General features: G+C 37.8%; 2 protein-coding genes and 1 long non-coding RNA gene across 3 annotated transcripts in view; 2 read left to right on the top strand and 1 right to left on the bottom strand.

The window, feature by feature from the left end:
* Nucleotides 1–17,936, bottom strand: part of LOC309496080 (uncharacterized protein) — a 329,920-nt gene that overhangs the window by 123,046 nt on the left and 188,938 nt on the right. The gene's annotated exons all lie outside the window — the stretch shown is intronic.
* On the top strand, nt 638–5,004 carry LOC309496590. The gene is made up of 4 exons (XR_014205176.1): nt 638–1,607; nt 1,837–1,934; nt 2,859–2,949; nt 3,899–5,004. It is a non-coding gene; the product is annotated as an uncharacterized lncRNA (long non-coding RNA).
* On the top strand, nt 10,764–12,092 carry LOC309498102 (uncharacterized protein). The gene is made up of 4 exons (XM_082168613.1): nt 10,764–10,893; nt 10,974–11,231; nt 11,331–11,540; nt 12,012–12,092. Exons 1-4 carry the CDS (start codon nt 10,774–10,776, stop codon nt 12,060–12,062), a joined length of 639 nt encoding a protein of 212 aa, XP_082024739.1. The 5' UTR covers nt 10,764–10,773; the 3' UTR covers nt 12,063–12,092.

The raw sequence follows: 17,936 nt of genomic DNA, 5'->3' as shown, positions 1-17,936 counted from the left end.
ATGTCTTTATAATTCACATAAACCTGAATTTGTGTATGACGTGTGTATCGGAAGTACGTACGCTACTGTAGGCCGGACTTGGTTCTGCGCCTCCTCATTCATTATTCATAGTGTGTATGAAATCGCGGCTTCTGATTGGCTGACGGCCAGAAGTCCTCATAATGTCTGAATTTGTCAAACTCAAACCATGTTAACACAGATCTATGACAACGACGGTATTGGAAAAGATAGAATTCTAAGTATAAAATAATAGCCACATGTTACATTTACTAAGTTATAAATAAAAAGCACTGCACACTGAACCCTCTTCTGCCACCTGACCGAAGCCTTTTCTCTGTGGATGTGTGACGACGACGATATCACTCATCATCGTCCGTAAGGTAAGATTAATGATAAGCACAAAGCTACTCTTTAAGTTAAAATCTCTTTTAGTTTATAACGATTTAAACTATTATTGTTAATAAGACGATTGTGAAATTAAAGAGCATGAACTGTTAATCAAGTTAGCTTTGGTGAAACATAGCATGATTTATCTTTGTGTTCTGATAAAGCGAGATGAATTCATAACTTAATTTAGTGTTGATTAATAATGTTTAGTCATTTATTAACCGTAAAATCGGCAGCTTTATTGCTACCCCAGCTAACAATGACCTGGCGGTCCACCAGCGTTTTTTGGGCGGCACGAAGTCAGCGGTTTGACACGGTCGGACCTCCGGCGGCACACCATCGGCAACCCGACCAATCTGAAAACCCCGTCGGTCTGCCAGCGTTTTTTGGGTGGCACGCCACCAGCGGTTTTCCGCGGCTGGGCCACCGTCGGCACACCAGTGGCAAGCCGATAGTCGGTCCACGTGTTTCTGAGCGCTTACAGGACGTCTTTAATTTATAAATGTATATATATATATATATATATATATATTTATTTATTTATTTATTTATTTAACAGTTAAAAAGAATCTGAAAGCACAGAATAAAAAAATGGTGAAACTGACCTAATAGCTGCAGCAATATCAAAAGCAAAATGTTGGTGATATAAAAAATATTGCCTATGAGCATTTTTAGCACGCGTTCAAATGAAATATGGGGCTTGAGTGTTCGTAAAAACAACAACAAAAATATTTAAATTATTTTTAAAAAGCCACAATTGTCCCACTATCATGAGCAGTAGTGGTAATTGCACCTATGCATGGGTCATATAACTTCAAAATGAGTTTTAAATTCATAATTTTATGAAGAGATTTTTATTCAAGTAAGGTTCTTATTCTAGATGTTTATGTTTGTAAATGCTGTGTGACTGTGACGCGTTTTAATGTGCGTGCGCGTGAACACTCGAGCCGGGTTCAAACACTGGAGTGGAGATGAGTTGCCAAGGAAACGGCGCGGGTCCGCACCGCACTACTGCAACTGTCAGCAAAACTCCGTCTCTCGCTGTTGTTTTCACTGCTTTCAGGTGAGTTTAGCCTCTAAAATCACACAAATAATACACACAACTGTTCTTGACACTTATCTTACTTGTAATTGACACGCTTCTGTTGAATATTTACTTCATAGAAATGGTTTAGTGTCTTCGAAAAAGTCCGTTAGCATCTCAACCGTTTTCAGAAGAGGTAGGCTAACTATAGCTTGAGCTTTTGTTTATGAAAGTTTGGGCCTTTAATCACATCTTATGTGTAGATGAGAGGTTTTGATAGTTTTGTAAAGATTTTGCTTGGACGTAAGCTAATTTAACGTAAACGTACTGTTAATCGGTGACGTCACTTACATGGAGTACTTAAAAATTGCTGAAACTAGCTCAACGGTTAACAAATATTGATAAAAATTGTTCTGTGATTTCAGCAGCAACACAAATAATCCCTCTACAACAGAGGAAAGCTCCAAAATGTCGACATTTTTGAAGAAAGCTGCTGCCAGAGAAGTGGGAAACACATGGTGAGGTGAGGAAGCTCATTAAATAACAGAGAAGATTTTCTTTTTCCCGAAAATATTAGTTAATGTTATCTCATTGGTTTTTTTGTCAACTTGTTCTCTTTCAATTAGGACTGGTTTTATATTTCTATTTCCATCTGATTAATCGTGGGCCTCATTTAACTGAGAGTAGGCATTTATGAATAATTTTGGAAATATTAAATAAAATATGAAAAACATTGCACTGTTGATCAAACTAGTCTACTTTAATGTTTCAAAAGGAAGTTTGATTTGTTTTGTGTTTATCAATGTCAGATGGATAAATGAATATTAGATGCAGTTCAGGGTAGGATCAAGTTTCTCTCTGTGAAAAAGAATGTGTGTAATATTCAAAATAGTTTCTGTGTTTTAATGTGTGTGTGTGTGTGTGTGTGTGTGTGTTTGGGTAGCGTGTGTATGCATGTATCCACACATGCTCAGGTCCAAGGGCTCGATGTTTGCAAGCACACATGCACATATGTGTACATGAACATAATGAACATGTTCATATTTTACTTAATATTTTCAAAATTATTCATAAATGCCTACTCTCAGAAAAATTAGGCCCACGATTAATCAGATGCAAATAGAAATATAAAAACAGTCGTAACTGAAAGAAAACAAGTTGACAAAAATATTGAATCCAGAATTGGGTGATAATATAGCATAACAAGTGATTTATAAGCTATTTTTTGTAGACCAGTTATTTTTGACCGGGAACACCACAAGTGTTATAGGGTTTTGAACACAACACAATGAAAAAGTAAACCTAAAAACATATATTTTGTTATCCTAATTAAGAAATCATTGTCTGTTCTTTCTCTTTTCTGCATTTCACTTCTGTTGTAGCTTCTGTCCTTTTAATAAACCTGTCATTGTATAATAATATTGTTGGCTCTGTGGCAAATGGTTAGTTGTGTTCCTAGATCCTTCCATGCTGATGCCCTGCACCATTGCAGAGTTGAGCTGATCATCATCTCTGAGGCGCTATCACCCATATGACTAGTAAGTAAAACCAAGCCAAAGACAAATTTCCACTTGTGGACAATAAAGGAACTAAACTAAAACTTCAAACATACACTAATGTTGTTGGTAAAAAAAAATATTTTGAAAGAAGTCTCTTATGCTCACCAAGACTGCATTTATTTAATAAAAAATACAGTAAAAACAATAATATTGTGAAATAATATTCAAACATTTAAATAACTGTTTTCTATGGAAAATGAATTGATGAAACGTTTATGATTATTATCAGTTTTGAAATCAGTTGTGCTGCTTCACATTTTTGTGTTTTTCAGGATTATTTGATGAATAGAAAGGGAAAAAAAGCATTTTTTTTTGAAAAATCTTTACTCTCTCTCTTGGTCAATTTAATGCATCCTTGCTGAATAAAAATATTTATTTTCTATTCTTATAAAAATAATCATTCTATTGAACCCAAACTTTTGAATAGTAGTGTAAACTACCATTTATATATGTTGGGTCTATATTTAACAATCCTGGAGAGAGAAAAAAGAAAGTGGATTAAAATGTTACACTGGTTTACAAAAAAAATATTAATCAGCACAACTGTTTTCAACATTACAAATACTCAGAAATGTTTAGGACGTTTGCATTGTGAGAATGTATAGTATTCAAATATAAAAATGCTGACTCGTTAGGTCATGTTTTCTCATTAAAATCTGACGATTTCCTATTAATTCAATAGAATGTAAGGGAATAACTCTAGAATATCCTTCCTGATATGTTTGGGGCCCAGAAACATGATCCTAATTTAAATCTAGATTAAAGACACATCTCTGTAGCCAAGCATTCAATTTACACATCTCATAATCTTGCACTACAGTTATATGTGATGAAATAATAAAAAGTGCACATGATCATCTTTTGCCTAAAATAATATGACAGCAGCAATGCTAATCTTTCTCCTGTTGCTTCCCTGTTTCTATCTCAGGATGCTCAGCAAGTTCACTAGAGATTACAGCAGCTCCTAGTGTGGACCCAGCCTCACTCGTGAAGACTTCTAATGACACCAATACTCACGAAGACTTCAGATGGTGACAACTATCGATGGACACAAAACTGCCAGATATTATCCTTACATTGCATTGGCCCAGTTTCACACACAGGGCTTAGATTAAGCCAGGATTAGGCCTTAGTTAAATTAGGATATTTAAGTAGCTTTTTTAAATGTACTTCAGAAAAAAAGAAGGAAAAAAAAACATTACTGGTGTGCATATTGAGACAAAACAATGGCCCTGAAATATTTTAAGATATGTCAGTGCAAGTTGCTTCCAGTTAAGACAGTTCAAAAATGCATTTTAGTCAGGGACTATCTTAAGCCTTTTCTGTGGAACCGGGGAAGGGAAGGTTTGCATGACAGTTTTGCTGACAAATAAACAGGAATATCTCAGTACACGTAACTAAGAGAAAGAGTAAACATTGTTCTAACATATTACCAACATTGTAAGAATAGCGGGTTAAAAATCTGCAACCCTTTGAAGGATAGCAATTAGGACTTTAAACTCATGACTTGGATTATCTTATGGACATTACTTTGTTGCCAAAAGATGCTCTCCAGTGAATAGCAGTCGCCTCTGGCTGATTAAAGGATATTTCGCGATTGTATAACCTTGAACATGCATTTTTTGTAAAGCTGCTATGAAACAATTTGTATTGTGAAAAGCACTATATGGTTTTACTATGGTACAACTGTACCAACCATGTTATTTATTTATTTATTTATTTATTTTTCAAACCATGGTTCAACTAGTAATATTGCTGTAATAATTGCTGTAAAATTATGGTAATCATGACTATAAACGTATGTTTTTAAACCTTGGTTGTTGTGAAAGCATGGTTCATTTTGTTAGCAACTATGGTTTTACTGCAAATGCTGTGGTAAAACCATGGTTAATTTTCATAAGGGTACAACTTATCCTATAATGTCCTTGACTAATAGTCACATTGGATAAAAGAATCTGATAAATGTAATGCAAATGTATCCATTTCATCTGTTCACTGAAAATTAATTTAATAAAAATTTATTTGCAACTGCTATTGAAACTGGTGTACATTGCTTTTTTTATCCATTATAGTGAATTTTGGTTAGCATGAGTAACTGATTATAAACCGTGGACCGACCGTGGTCCGCCAGAAAACACTTATTATAAACCAGCGGCACGATAGCGGACCACCGTCGGGAAAGCGGCGGCTGCCGCTGGAGGTCCGCTAGAATAACGATGAGCAAAACGCCAGTGATCCGCCGGCGGCGTCCGCCGGTGGGCCGCCAACTTTGCCACCGGTGGTCCGCCACTGGCCCGCTGGACTCATGTTAGCTGGGACTTGTTCAAAAAAGATACATACTAAGTAAATAGTAGTGGTGTGATTATTTCGGATTAACTCTTTATGTTAAAATCTTATGTAGTTAAAACGACATATTTTTCTCGTAATAATGAGATCTTATGTCGTAATAACGAGATGTAACTTATATGTTGTTTTAACGACATTTTTTCTCGTAATAACGAGATATGTCGTTAAAACGACACATGTTCTAGGCCTTATAAGGACACGTGTAGTCATGTACAAAATATGCCTTTAGTTTATCCACATAAAATGTATATCATGTCTTTATCATACTTCTGCGTTCAAAAAGCTGAAGCAGCCCCCAATGGACATTCATGATAAAAGATCAAATTCTGTTCACACCTTATATTAATAAAGCATGTGTAGCCTACAGGTTAGCAGATGAGCCCAGAATACGAACATGTGTTTAATTGCACATTAGGCTAAGCGTTTTCCTCCCATAGAAAACCCTTATTATAAAGAAAAAGCTTAATGTGGCTTAATAGGCTACTTCAGTGATAAAGATCAAATGCTGTACACACCTTATTAATAAACCATACTATCCTACAGAAAAGCAGATGAGCCCAGAACCAGAATATGAACGCAAATTATTTAATTACACTTTAAGTGTTTTCCTCTCATAGAAACCTTTTATTTTAAAGAAAACGTAACGTGGCTTTCTATGGGAGGATGGCATTGCGGTGCACAGCAAATCCTAAATGGTATTCAATGCAAAACAAAAATGAAAAATATGAGTAGCCAATACAATAAACAAATTATTGTGGCATTAATTAGCCCACAAATAATATTTATTTTAAAGAAAAACACCAGCGTTGGGCGTTTATCTGTATAGGCCTAGTGTTTCAGCCGCCCTTTTCAAACTGGCGCAAGAAAATGCAACAGAATTTGATTAGTTAAACATGAAGAGGACTCTAACGTTAACCTAGATAAATGTTCGCTATTATTAAGCGCATATCCGAGTGTTTGTGCGGAGTGTGGAGCGCGCACTGCATGACATGGAGGCGCCGGTGCCATCACTTGCATTTTCCTATCAACAGTGGAAACAACTTATAATACTCCATCATTTCTGGTCATACAGAAAATAATAATACATCAGTCGCAACTACTTTTATTTGTGTAAACTCACAACAACAAGAAAACGTTGTGCTTTCGTAAAATAAAATAAAACGAACAGGGCGTGCTTTCATGATCTCTGTGAATTGGAGCGCGTCTTAAAAATGAACTGAAAAACAGTATGGCAAGCCAAGTGGCTCAGAATTACGCTATAGATTAATCGCGTTTACAGCCAAATGCCGTCAAAAGCGGCGTTTTAAACCGCATTTGACGGCGCAAAATACGCTGTTGTAATTACAAACGCCGTAAAAAATGCGTGAAATACGCCAATGACATCGTATTCGACAGCGTTTTAGTGTGCATGGAAAGCGCCGCTTTTTACGCCGTTCATCTCGCCATATGACGCCGTAAAAAACGTTGTTTTGGTTGCTCAGAGCACGCGTTATTTTACGGCGTTTTGCTTATAGTATAATGAGACACGCCCACTGATTTCCACAGCCAGTAAGTTTGAACTGTTCTCTCCCAATCAATGATGAACTGAGTCAGACTAGAACAATTCAGCACGGATCATTTAATCCAATTTTTATGCTCATAAGGAGTTATTAAACGAGGAAAATAATCCAGGTCACCGTTAGGGATGTTAACTGATGACCGTTTGACTGATGGTTGACCGTATCAACATTAACCGATCAAAGTTGTCGGTAGTCTTTAAAAAAAAAAAAAGTGATCTCTAAATTAGGCAATTATAGACAGTGGACTAAACGCTACAGTTAGCCCGTCATCTGCCCTAACTACAGTTAGCCATCTCATTCCAAGATCTTTTTGTGTGAAGTGAACAAATCCCTCACACTCAATTTTTCATAACTCGCCTGTTTGTACTTAATAAACCAATAAAAACATTTGGCGTGCGGTCACAGCGTTTGGGTTCGCGCGCTCACAAGGTTTGCGAAAAGTAAAGGCTACAGGCTAAAACACTCGAGGTTAGAGCCAGGGCAGACGACAGGATGAAGCGTGCAAAGAAAAGTAGTGTGTGGGACCATTTCACCAAAAAGAATGACACAGACGTAAGTTGCAACTTGTGTGATTCAGTGCTTAAATACAGTAGTAGCACATCATCTATGATGTATCACCTGAAAACCATTTGTGCTTATTTGCGATAAAGGACATTCGTCCTGGGGAAGAAATCAGTTATAATTATGGGGATTCTGAATGGCCATGGAGACACCAGGTATAGATAACACTTATTTCTTAAATGTTATTTTGCTCTAAACAATTATTCAAACATAAGCTTTAATCATGTTGAGAATTTGTGTTATTTAATAATTAAAGTATACTTTGTTGTTAATCTACGCAGGTAACTTCTGAGACTGAAGAACCTGCCTCACTCGTCTGTGGAGATGGGAGTAAAACATCACAGATTGTAAGTGGGAAGTGTGTGTGTAACCTATAATGGTATTAATCAGGGTAAAGGAATCCTGCTCCTGGAGAGCCACTGTCCTTCAGAGAGTTACGCCCATTTCACACCGCACGTGTAAGCAATGCGTAAGCAACACATATTTGTTTGGCACCTAAGAGCAATCACATAGCATGCGTAAGCAGCAGTGCAGACATCATTTCAGATCCAAGTCTATTTTTATTGCGCTGCTCATGCTGATTGGGGTATATGCGTACGTGGCGATGACATTTCCGCAAAAATCTCAGCCAGCTTTGTTCCATCCAGCGAATGTTGCGTTAATAGGGAACAATGGCGCTTTTCACTCAGTCGATTCAAGATGCTCTTGGGATTACAGTTAACAAAGTGAGTTTAGTCATCCACACAGAAGTCATACATCAACAACAGCAGGGTTTCCCATATGTTCATTAATTGAATGGTTAGTAATAAACACTTTTGCACAACATAACTCTGAGAAGTTAGTCTATGTAGTTGTCGCGTTTCCATTACAGAATGAGATTCTCGCAACATTTTGATAAAAAAAACTATTGCGAAATGACGGCCGTTTCTTAACCAATGTTATGTGACTAAAACGTCATTTTTTCCTCTCGCGATCAGTCATTCCAAAAATCATGGCAACGGACGCTGGTAGGTTTATATATATATCACAGCCACCGCACTAGACATTATTATTATTATTATTAATGTAAAGAGACGTAGGCCTAAGCGTGTTAATTAATGGCAAGGAAAGACCCTTATACTGTGAGCGGCACATATGAGGTGTTTTCTCGCTCATTTCTGCTCCGAGGTCTTGATTGTGGCATTTCTTTAAGGTTTAGAATCCAGTATTCCTGTAATTATTTTGTCTTTTATGAATTTAATAAAGAAGTCTTGTAATCTGTTCAAACACACCGCGTTTTCTAAGTCAGTTGACTGTAAATGCAGTTTCCATTGCAGGTTTGCGAAATATTTCCACCTCACACGAGCGTAAAACCTTTTTTGCAATAAATGGGAGTTTTTTTTGCGAAATTGACGTGTTTCCATTGAGCTTATTTTCAATTTGCGTGATTTGAAGGGTAATGGAAACGCATTAGCAAGCATTAAGGAGCCTAGCTAATAATTAGCTATGTTTACATGAGAATAACAGTTACAGCATGTATACATAATGTTAACACGCTGTAAATAGCTGCTAGTTAATATCGACTGCCCGTACTAGATAACGTTTAAGTATTTAATCATAACGCCGACTGTTTGCTCCCTCAATCCAGATGAATATTGAAAAATATTTTAAACGATTTAAAAAGGCTCGTCCAGAGGAGCAAATACAGTCTGGACCAGAGGTAATAGCAAAGCAGAGAAACACATGTGGAAGCTTATTATTCCGACCTTTGTGATAAGCTATTCGGTTAATTTATTTTGAATATTTCCAGGCTTCAATCAGCGCTGCTGAAGCAGCAAGAGAGGCGCAGGGAACGTTAGCTGTAGAGAGAGATGTAGGAGAGGAGGACTGCAGCCAACATGCTGCTGCTGTGGGGGAGCCAGGTAGGGCTGAAGCAACAGGTGAGGTTAACAGCAAACACAGGGAGGTGTAGAAGCAGGGCAGGTCAGAAAAGCAGATTTTTCAGGAAAAGTGGTCCCATTTCTATCTCTCTGTGACTTGTAGACAGGACAGCAAGCACAAGCAGCAAGCACAGAGGCACTGGATTTGATCCAGAGTGGCTAAAGATGCCTCAATTTAAGAGTTGGCTGTACCTCACACAGCATGGTAAATTTAATATCTGCATAATTTGTGCAATCATGAAACAATAATAAAAAATAATATTTTTATTTCATTATTTTATTAATTTTTAAATCTTTGACTGCGGCGGGTTTTTTTTTTTTTTTTTTAGGAATGTTTTGTTGTTGTAGCCGTTGTATACAGAAAAGATTACTTGGAACGTCACATCATTATGGAGCTCCACCAGGACAGCATCAGATGCCAGGCATCTCTTGCCTCTGGTAGGTTCCAATTTCAAAAACAAGTATAAACTTTTACTTTTCAAATAGTTTTATAATAATTTTGTCACAGGCATCTCAGTCATAGACTCATTTGAGCCCACGATTGTTTTGGAGCATGAGTCAGTCATTGGTGGGTTCAAGTGCCTTTACTGGCTCGTAAAAAATGAACTAGCCCAGCACACAAACTATCCAAAACTTTTGAGCCTTGCTGAGCTTCTAGGGTGCGACTACTTCAGGAAATTAAAGGTAAAGGTCACCTAGGCATTACTTAAGATTACATTTAATCTTTACATTAATAAATAAAAATTACAGTCCTTTTTTCCCTTTTCCCAATGTCAAGATTGACAGGAGGAATAACTATAGGTCTCATCGTATTATTGACGACATGCTTGAGGTCTTACCAGAGGTCATAGAGGAGCCAGTTCTCACCAAGATTAAATCATCACAGGGAATTAGCCTGGAAGTTGATGAGACTACAGATGTGTCAGTCGGCAGGCAACTTGACTTGCATGTCCGGTATGGGAACATTTATTTTGTTTGATGTAAATCCCATAAATTCTGGGTGCTGTGCTGTTAATGAACTGTGAATTCTACTTGCCTATGCTTTCTCTCAGATCCATAGATAAAGAGGGACATGTGTTTAATCACTTCCTGGACTTGGTCCCTATTGCTGATGGCAAAGCAGACACTATTGTCGCAGCTGTCAAGAATGATATCTTGAAAGGCCTCCCAACAGAAAAACTATATGGACTCGGGACTGACGGGGCAGCCGTTATGACAGGTAATTATTTTATGCTCATGTGAGATTGTTTTATTTTTTGTATCCCATGATTGTCGCTAAATTATTTTATTTATATTCAGGGCGTGTGAATGGAGTTGCAAAGCAACTTAAAGACAGTTTTCCAAAGATTGTGTCTGTAGCTTGTGCTGCCCACAGATTGGCCCTTGCCTGCAAGAACTCATCAAATGATGTAAGGTACATGGCCACTTTCAGGGACCACCTCCAAGAACTTAATTTATATTTTAGAAACAGTGCAAATCGTACTGCAACACTCAAAGCAGCATCCACCACCCTGGGTGTCAGTGATTTAAAAATAAAGGTAATAGTAATTTGATACCATTGTAGTTATCTTCTGTCAATTAATAACCAATAATCAGTCTTTAATTGCAACATTTCCAGGAAGTGAAGGACACACGCTGGCTCTCTCAGCACAAAGCCATCGAGACCCTACAGAGGAACCTGAGCGCAGTCCTTGGAGCATTGGCAGAGGAGGCAGAGGTGAGAAGATGTCCAGGGGCAAAGGGCCTTTACACATTCTGTGCTACATACAGATTTGTGGCAGCAGTTTACCTCCAAGCTGATGTTTTACCGCACCTCGCATGCCTGTCCAAAGTCTTTCAAAAAGCACATGTCAACTTTCTACATATCAAGGAGCAGGTATGTCTTTTTTAAATCAGTTTAATTTGATATATTGAAATGAGGGTTGTTTGCAGGTCTACTAAACAGCAGCTACTCTTTTTTTTTTTTTAAATGTAGGTTCCTGTCACAATTCAGATTCTCAGGAGCATCAAAGAGGCTGGACTGACTCCACTGCCTGGATCATTCCTGTCTCGCCTTCATCAGGACCTCGATGATCCACAAGGACTTGGAGCCTTCAACATACAGCATGAGGAGGAGAGGAAAAGGAGAGGGCGAGATGTCCACGAAGTTTCGAGGGATGAGCTGTGGGCCAGATTCCAGCGAGAGGTAAATGCCTTAAAACTAATGAATTTTCCTTTTCCTCTTCTAAGAAAATGTTATTTGTACTCCTGAACAGACTCTATGGCCTGGCCCTTAAAGGATTAGTTCACCTCAAAATGAAAATTTCCTAAACATTTACTCCCCAAAAACCCCAATGCCATCCAGATATGAGTGGAAGAGAAATTACGTTTTTGTAGGAAAACATTTCTGGATGACCCTTTGAAACTGCATCGATTTGGACTTCTACAATTTGGTTGCCATTTAAGCCCATTCTGTGGAGAAACATCCAGAAATGTTTTCCTAAAAAAACGTAATTTCTCTTCCACTGAGGAAAGAAAGGCATGGATATCTGGATGGCATTGGGGTGAGTAAATGTTTAGGAAATTTTCATTTTGAGGTGAACTAATCCTTTAATGACTGTAGTTAAGGTGGGTGTAGGCTCTTCCTAAAAAGATGTTGATGGTCTGTTCATTGTAGGTCATCCACCCTTACATTACTGGCCTGGAAACACACCTGGACAGACGATGATCTGGACATCCTTGGGGCCTTCAGTGTTTTGGGACCTCTTGGTAGAGCTACTCCAGAAGATGATATAATAAAGATCTCTCAGCTGCAGACTCTTGCCAGGAAATTTTGCCCTGAACAGGAAAATGAGGTACTGCAGGAGTGGTTCTCTTTCAAGAATCATGTTCTCACTGGGGCATTCAAGGTTGGGTGTATTAAAATGATTACTAAATTAAACTATGGTTCACAACACCAACACAACACACTAATGCCATAATGGTAAACCAAATGTTGTTTCAAGAACAAAGACCAGGAGGAGATCCTAAGACTGCTGGCGAGTGAGATTGATGAGTGGGCCAACCTCTACCCCTGCCTGAGCCTTCTTGCAGGTATTGCACTTGTAATTCCAGTTTCCAGTGTAAACTATCAACGCGATTTTTCAACACTGAACAGGGCAAGAACTTCAATTTGACAAGCACAACAAATAATTATTCATTTTATTTATTTTAGTGCATTTTGTGGTAAATTATAATTTTTTGCTCTGTCCTTAGGTGAAAACAGACCTCAGAAATCAGTTGCAAGGAGAACACCTGGCTGCGTGTTTGAGGATCTCAATCAATGGACCCTGTCCTGAGGCCTTCCCTTATGATAGGGCATTGGAGTATTTTTTCAAAAAGCCGCGAAAAATTAAATGTCCAAACAAAGGGTGCAAGATTTGTAGCTAGTCTGTGGAGCAGTCAGCGTAGCAATGTCTGTTAAGTTATCTGACACTCAGTTAGGGATGTTAACCGATGACCGTTTAACCGATGGTTGACCGTATCGACGTTAACCGATCAAAGTTGTTGGTAGTCGGTTAAAAAAAAAAAGTGATCTCTAAATTAGGCTGTTATAGACAGTGGACTAAACGCTACTACAGTTAGCCATCTCATTCCAAGATCTTTTTGTGTGAAGTGAACAAATCCCTCACACTCAATTTTTCATAACTCGCCTGTTTGTACTTAAAGGCACAATATGTATTTTTTTTGCTTTAAAAATAGCAAAAATCACTATATCTATGTTATATATATTTTTTAGTTGTGTACTTACATTATCCCGACTGTTTCCAACAACTTTCAAACCAGGAGAAATTTTAATTAAATTTTTAGACACGGCACGTTTCTTTATTTCCGTTTTGTCGCAGTCAATGGCGTCATATCCGCGTTGTCCCTGGTTTCCGCTTGTACTGCCATGGTAACCAGAGCTATGAACCAGAGCCCTCTGATAGTAACCAAGACGACAGACGTGGACCACTGTAGTTCGCAATGTCTATCTGCACGCTGTTGTTACTTCGTTCAAACATTATGGACCATGGCAAGCAGACTTTGGATAAAAAAGGAGAACTAAACTGAGAATCAATATCAGCACAGTGTTTTCGAGATGCCTAGAGCTCCCATAGACAGTATATAAACGAGAGCTCCACGTCCGAGACTTCGACCGCTTCTACATGTACTTTATTAAACAGGTGAGCACATTTACATAAAACTAATCAATGTTATATAGTTCAACAATGATAAAATGTCAGAATATGATCTGTATGTTATTCTAATGTTGATCTAGCTTACTGCTAATCTCATACAGACAAACTAACACATACATTTCAACACATTCAAATGCAGTTTAGTGTGATAGTGTAATGGTAGACCAAGTGAAACAACGCTGCGTTACCTCACAAGTTTAATTTGTCTAATAAACTGACCTGTGAGTTGTAATTCTGCACTTGCGTGTAGTTCGGTAGAATGAGATGTCCATTCCTTTTATATCCGCGGGAGCTCGCGTCGCGCGTGTGGAGCTGATAGCTGTCTCTTAGCAACCCCGAACTGCTTCATATCACAGTCATGATAAAAGTATCGATGTATTCAGTCATCCATAAACATTATTAGATCGGTCGGCTTGACGTTGACGACAAGATCCATAATTCTTAGCAAATGTTGCGTCATCAAACTACGCCTTTGTTATTGTAAATATGTTAGCGACCCCTAGTGGAGAAAAAATTCCATAGTGTACGTTTAATAAACCAATAAAAACATTTGACACGAGGTCACAGCGTTGGGGTTTGCGCGCTCACAAGGTTTGCGAAAAGTAAAGGCTAGGCTACAGGCTAAAACACTCGAGGTTAGAGCCAGGGCAGACGACAGGATGAAGCGTACAAAGAAAAGTAGTGTGTGGGACCATTTCACCAAAAAGAATGACACAGATGTAAGTTGCAACTTGTGTGATCCAGTGCTTAAATACAGTAGTAGCACAGATTTGTCTAAAAATATCTATTATCTAAATATCGATAAAAAAACGATTGCGAAATGACGGCGTTTCCATTAACCGATGTTATGCGACTAAAACCATAGACTAAAACGTCCTTTTTTCTCTCGCGATAAGTCATTAAAAAAAATCACGGCAAAGGACGTTGGTAAGTTTATATATATATCACAGCCACCGCATTAGACATTATTATTATTATTATTATTATTAATGGAGGGAGACGTGGCGTGTTATCCAAGCATTAATGGCAGGGAAAGACACTTATACTACGAACGGTTTCTGGGTGTTTCGCCCTCATTTCTGCTCCGAGAAGGCTAATTATTGTTTATTTTATGAATTTAATAAAGAACTCTTTCTCGTATTCTGTCCAAACGATCCATGTAGGCTACTTTTGTGTCCATTCGTTTTTCCTTTTTTAACCCGTAATTGAAAAACAAAAAATTAACTGTTGTTGTCTTTTTTAAAATGCAAAGTTGAACACCAAAATATGAATTTGAACTGGCTACACCAACTGCTGCGCAAAAAAGTAAATATCGACGAATTTTCTGATTTTTGTTTATGACTTTTTGCCCCTTAATTAAACATTTAAAATATTCACAAATTAATATGGAAAACATGTCGATTTTACTGGTTTTCTAAGGCCAAATTAGAACCTGGAATTGATATTTTTCCCGCAGTGCTGAATGAGAAGAGCCATTAATATTATTAATAAACTATTGTTTTCTAAGTGTCGGCTAAAATCACATCTCCATCTCCGCTGTTAAGCAGATGCGCTTAGAGAGAAATGCACCTTTCGTACGGATTACATAATCAGAAGGTATTAGCTTTCGATTCGAATTGGTTCGTTTTAAAGTGGACATTTCAAGCTTTAGCCTACATAGGCTTTGTTTCAGTTCTCGCGCTCCAGTTTACGGAGATCATGACAGTGCGTCTGATTGTTTTCTTTTGTTTTACCAGAGCACAACGTTTTCTTGTTATTGTGAGTTTACACAAATAAAAGTAGTTGAGAATAATGTATTATTTTCTGTATGACCAGAAATGATAGAGTATTTTAAGTTGTTTCCACTGTTGATAGGAAAATGCAAGTATTCGCGCCTGCGCCTCCGTGCCATGCAGTGCGCGCTCCACACTCAGCTTTGTTACTTTTTTGCATAAAAGCGTCTTATATAGCCTATTAAATGTTATAATAAAATAATATAAAATTATTATTATTATTTGCGTAGCTATACATGGACCTCAAACACACCGCGTCTTCTAAGTCAGGTGACTGTAAATGCGCAAAAACTGTTTCCATTGCAGTTTTGCGAAATATTCCTTTTTCGAATTGCCTGAAAAACCACCTCATGCAAGCGTAAAAACTTTATTGCGATAAACGGGAGTTTATGCGAAATTGACGTGTTTCCATTGTGCGTATTTTCAATTCGCAATTTCAATTTGCGCAATTTGAAGGGTAATGGAAACGCGGCTTATGATGTATCACCTGAAAACGCGACACCTGCAAGCCTCTTCGGGTGAGAAAGGTAGCCAAAGCCAACCTACCGTGTCATCTATGCAAGCTGGTAGGAAATGTGACAAACAGCGTGTGTGTGAGCGGGAGGCAGAGCGGCAGAGAGATGCGACAGAGTTGCGAAATTGCAGGCGCGGCTCGAAATGGCTGTTATTTCAAATAGCGAATATTTTTAACTAATCGGTTAACCGGTTTCAACCGGCTAATGAGGCTCGGTGGTCGGTCAAGAAAATGTTTAGTTTTCGCCATCCCTACACTCAGTTTTGTCAATTAAATATGTGCGTGTCAATAAAAATGACATGAAATATTTAACCCTATATTTAAGAAGGGCTTCAAGCTATACATTTCATTCGACATTCACAAATATGAAAAAAAAGGAAAAATGATTGCATCACACATCAATTACTCTCTTCTATGGTGAATAAACCCTTTATGCTCCCACATCATCAATACACTGCTTACACGTGCAGTGTAAAACAGGCGTTTCCCTTATTGGACCCAAATTGTGTTTTATGTCCTCATAATGACTGTTGATGTCATGTTGTGGGGGTTGGGTGAAGATCCAGGTTTAGGTTACTACAGTCAGATTGGGATATGAGTTGTGTTTTATTTCCTCATAATGACTGTTGATGTCATGTTGTGGGGGATGGGTGAAGATCCAGGTTTAGGTTACTACAGTCAGATTGGGATATGAGTTGTGTTTATAGTTCTATAAAAGTTCTATAGGTCTTATAGTTTTATTCTATATATACTCGTTCAAACACGCAGGTTTCTGTTAAAGTGGTTCATCAATCATGTTGAGTATTTAATTTGTTAATATTTTGTTGTTAATCTACGCAGGTAACTTCGGAGACTGAAGAACGTGCCTCACTCGTCTGTGGAGATGGGAGTAAAACATCACAGATTGTAAGTGTTTATGAAAAGTGAATGCATTTGGGGTCTTGTAGTTTTATTCTATTATACTCGTTCAAACGCACAGGTTTCTGTTAAAATGGTTCATCAATTATGTTGAGTATTTAAAGGGTTAGTTCACCCAAAAATGAAAATTCTGTCAGTAATTACTCACCCTCATGTTGTTCCAACCCCGTAAGAACGCAATCTTCGGAACGCAAATTAAGATATTTTTGATTAAATCTGAGAGCTGTCTCACTCCATAGGCTTCTAAGGGACTGAAACTTGCTCGCCGAGAAAAGTTATAAAAGAGATCATTAATATAGTCCAAGTGAAAAAACACAAAAATAACGACTTTATTCCACTATTCATTTCCTTCTCTCTGGGCCTCGAGTTTTTTCACATTAGTATAACTGCGTAGCACGTCTGTGTTGGCACTGCACAGGTAGGCTCACTTTTGGCAGACGCTGGTCATGTGTGTGATGCGTCTGACGTACAACCCAGAAGCGCTACGTAGTTATACTACGTAAACTAACTCGAGGCCCAGAGAGAAGGAAATGAATAGTGGAATAAAGTCGTTATTTTTGTGTTTTTTTGCGCACAAAAAGTATTCTCGTCGCTTTATAAACTTAAGATTGAGCCACTGTAGTCACTTGGACTATATTAACGATCTCTTTAATAACTTTTCTGGGCCAGCAAGTTTCAGTACCTTAGAAGCCTATGGAGGAGTGAGATAGCTCTCAGATTTAATAAAAAATATCTTAATTTGTGTTCCGAAGATGAACGAAGGTCTTACGGGGTTGGAACAACATGAGGGTGAGTAATTACTGACAGAATTTTCATTTTTGGGTGAACTAACCCTTTAAAATGGTTAATACTTTGCTGTTCCAGGTTTAGGTTACTACAGTCAGATTGGGATATGTGTTGTGGTTTATGTCCTCATACTTACTGTTGATGTCATGTTGTGGGTGTTGGGTGAAGATCCAGGTTTAGGTTACTACAGTCAGACTGGGCCATTGATTAATTTTCTGATAAAACCTACATTGGTTATGATATTTAATTGATTTAAACCCCAAACCTTTTAGTTAAACTTCTAACATCTGTTTGAAATTTACTTCACTTGAGATGGGTTAATCAGATTAATTTGAATTTAATATTTTAATAGAATTGTTTTTAAGTTTTCTTTTTTTTCTCAACAGATTTGC

Source organism: Leuciscus leuciscus (assembly GCF_965113295.1).
Source record: "Leuciscus leuciscus genome assembly, chromosome: 4".
Lineage (NCBI taxonomy): Eukaryota > Metazoa > Chordata > Actinopteri > Cypriniformes > Leuciscidae > Leuciscus > Leuciscus leuciscus.
Note: the sequence above shows the minus strand (reverse complement) of the source record. Positions and strands in the feature narration are given on the sequence as shown.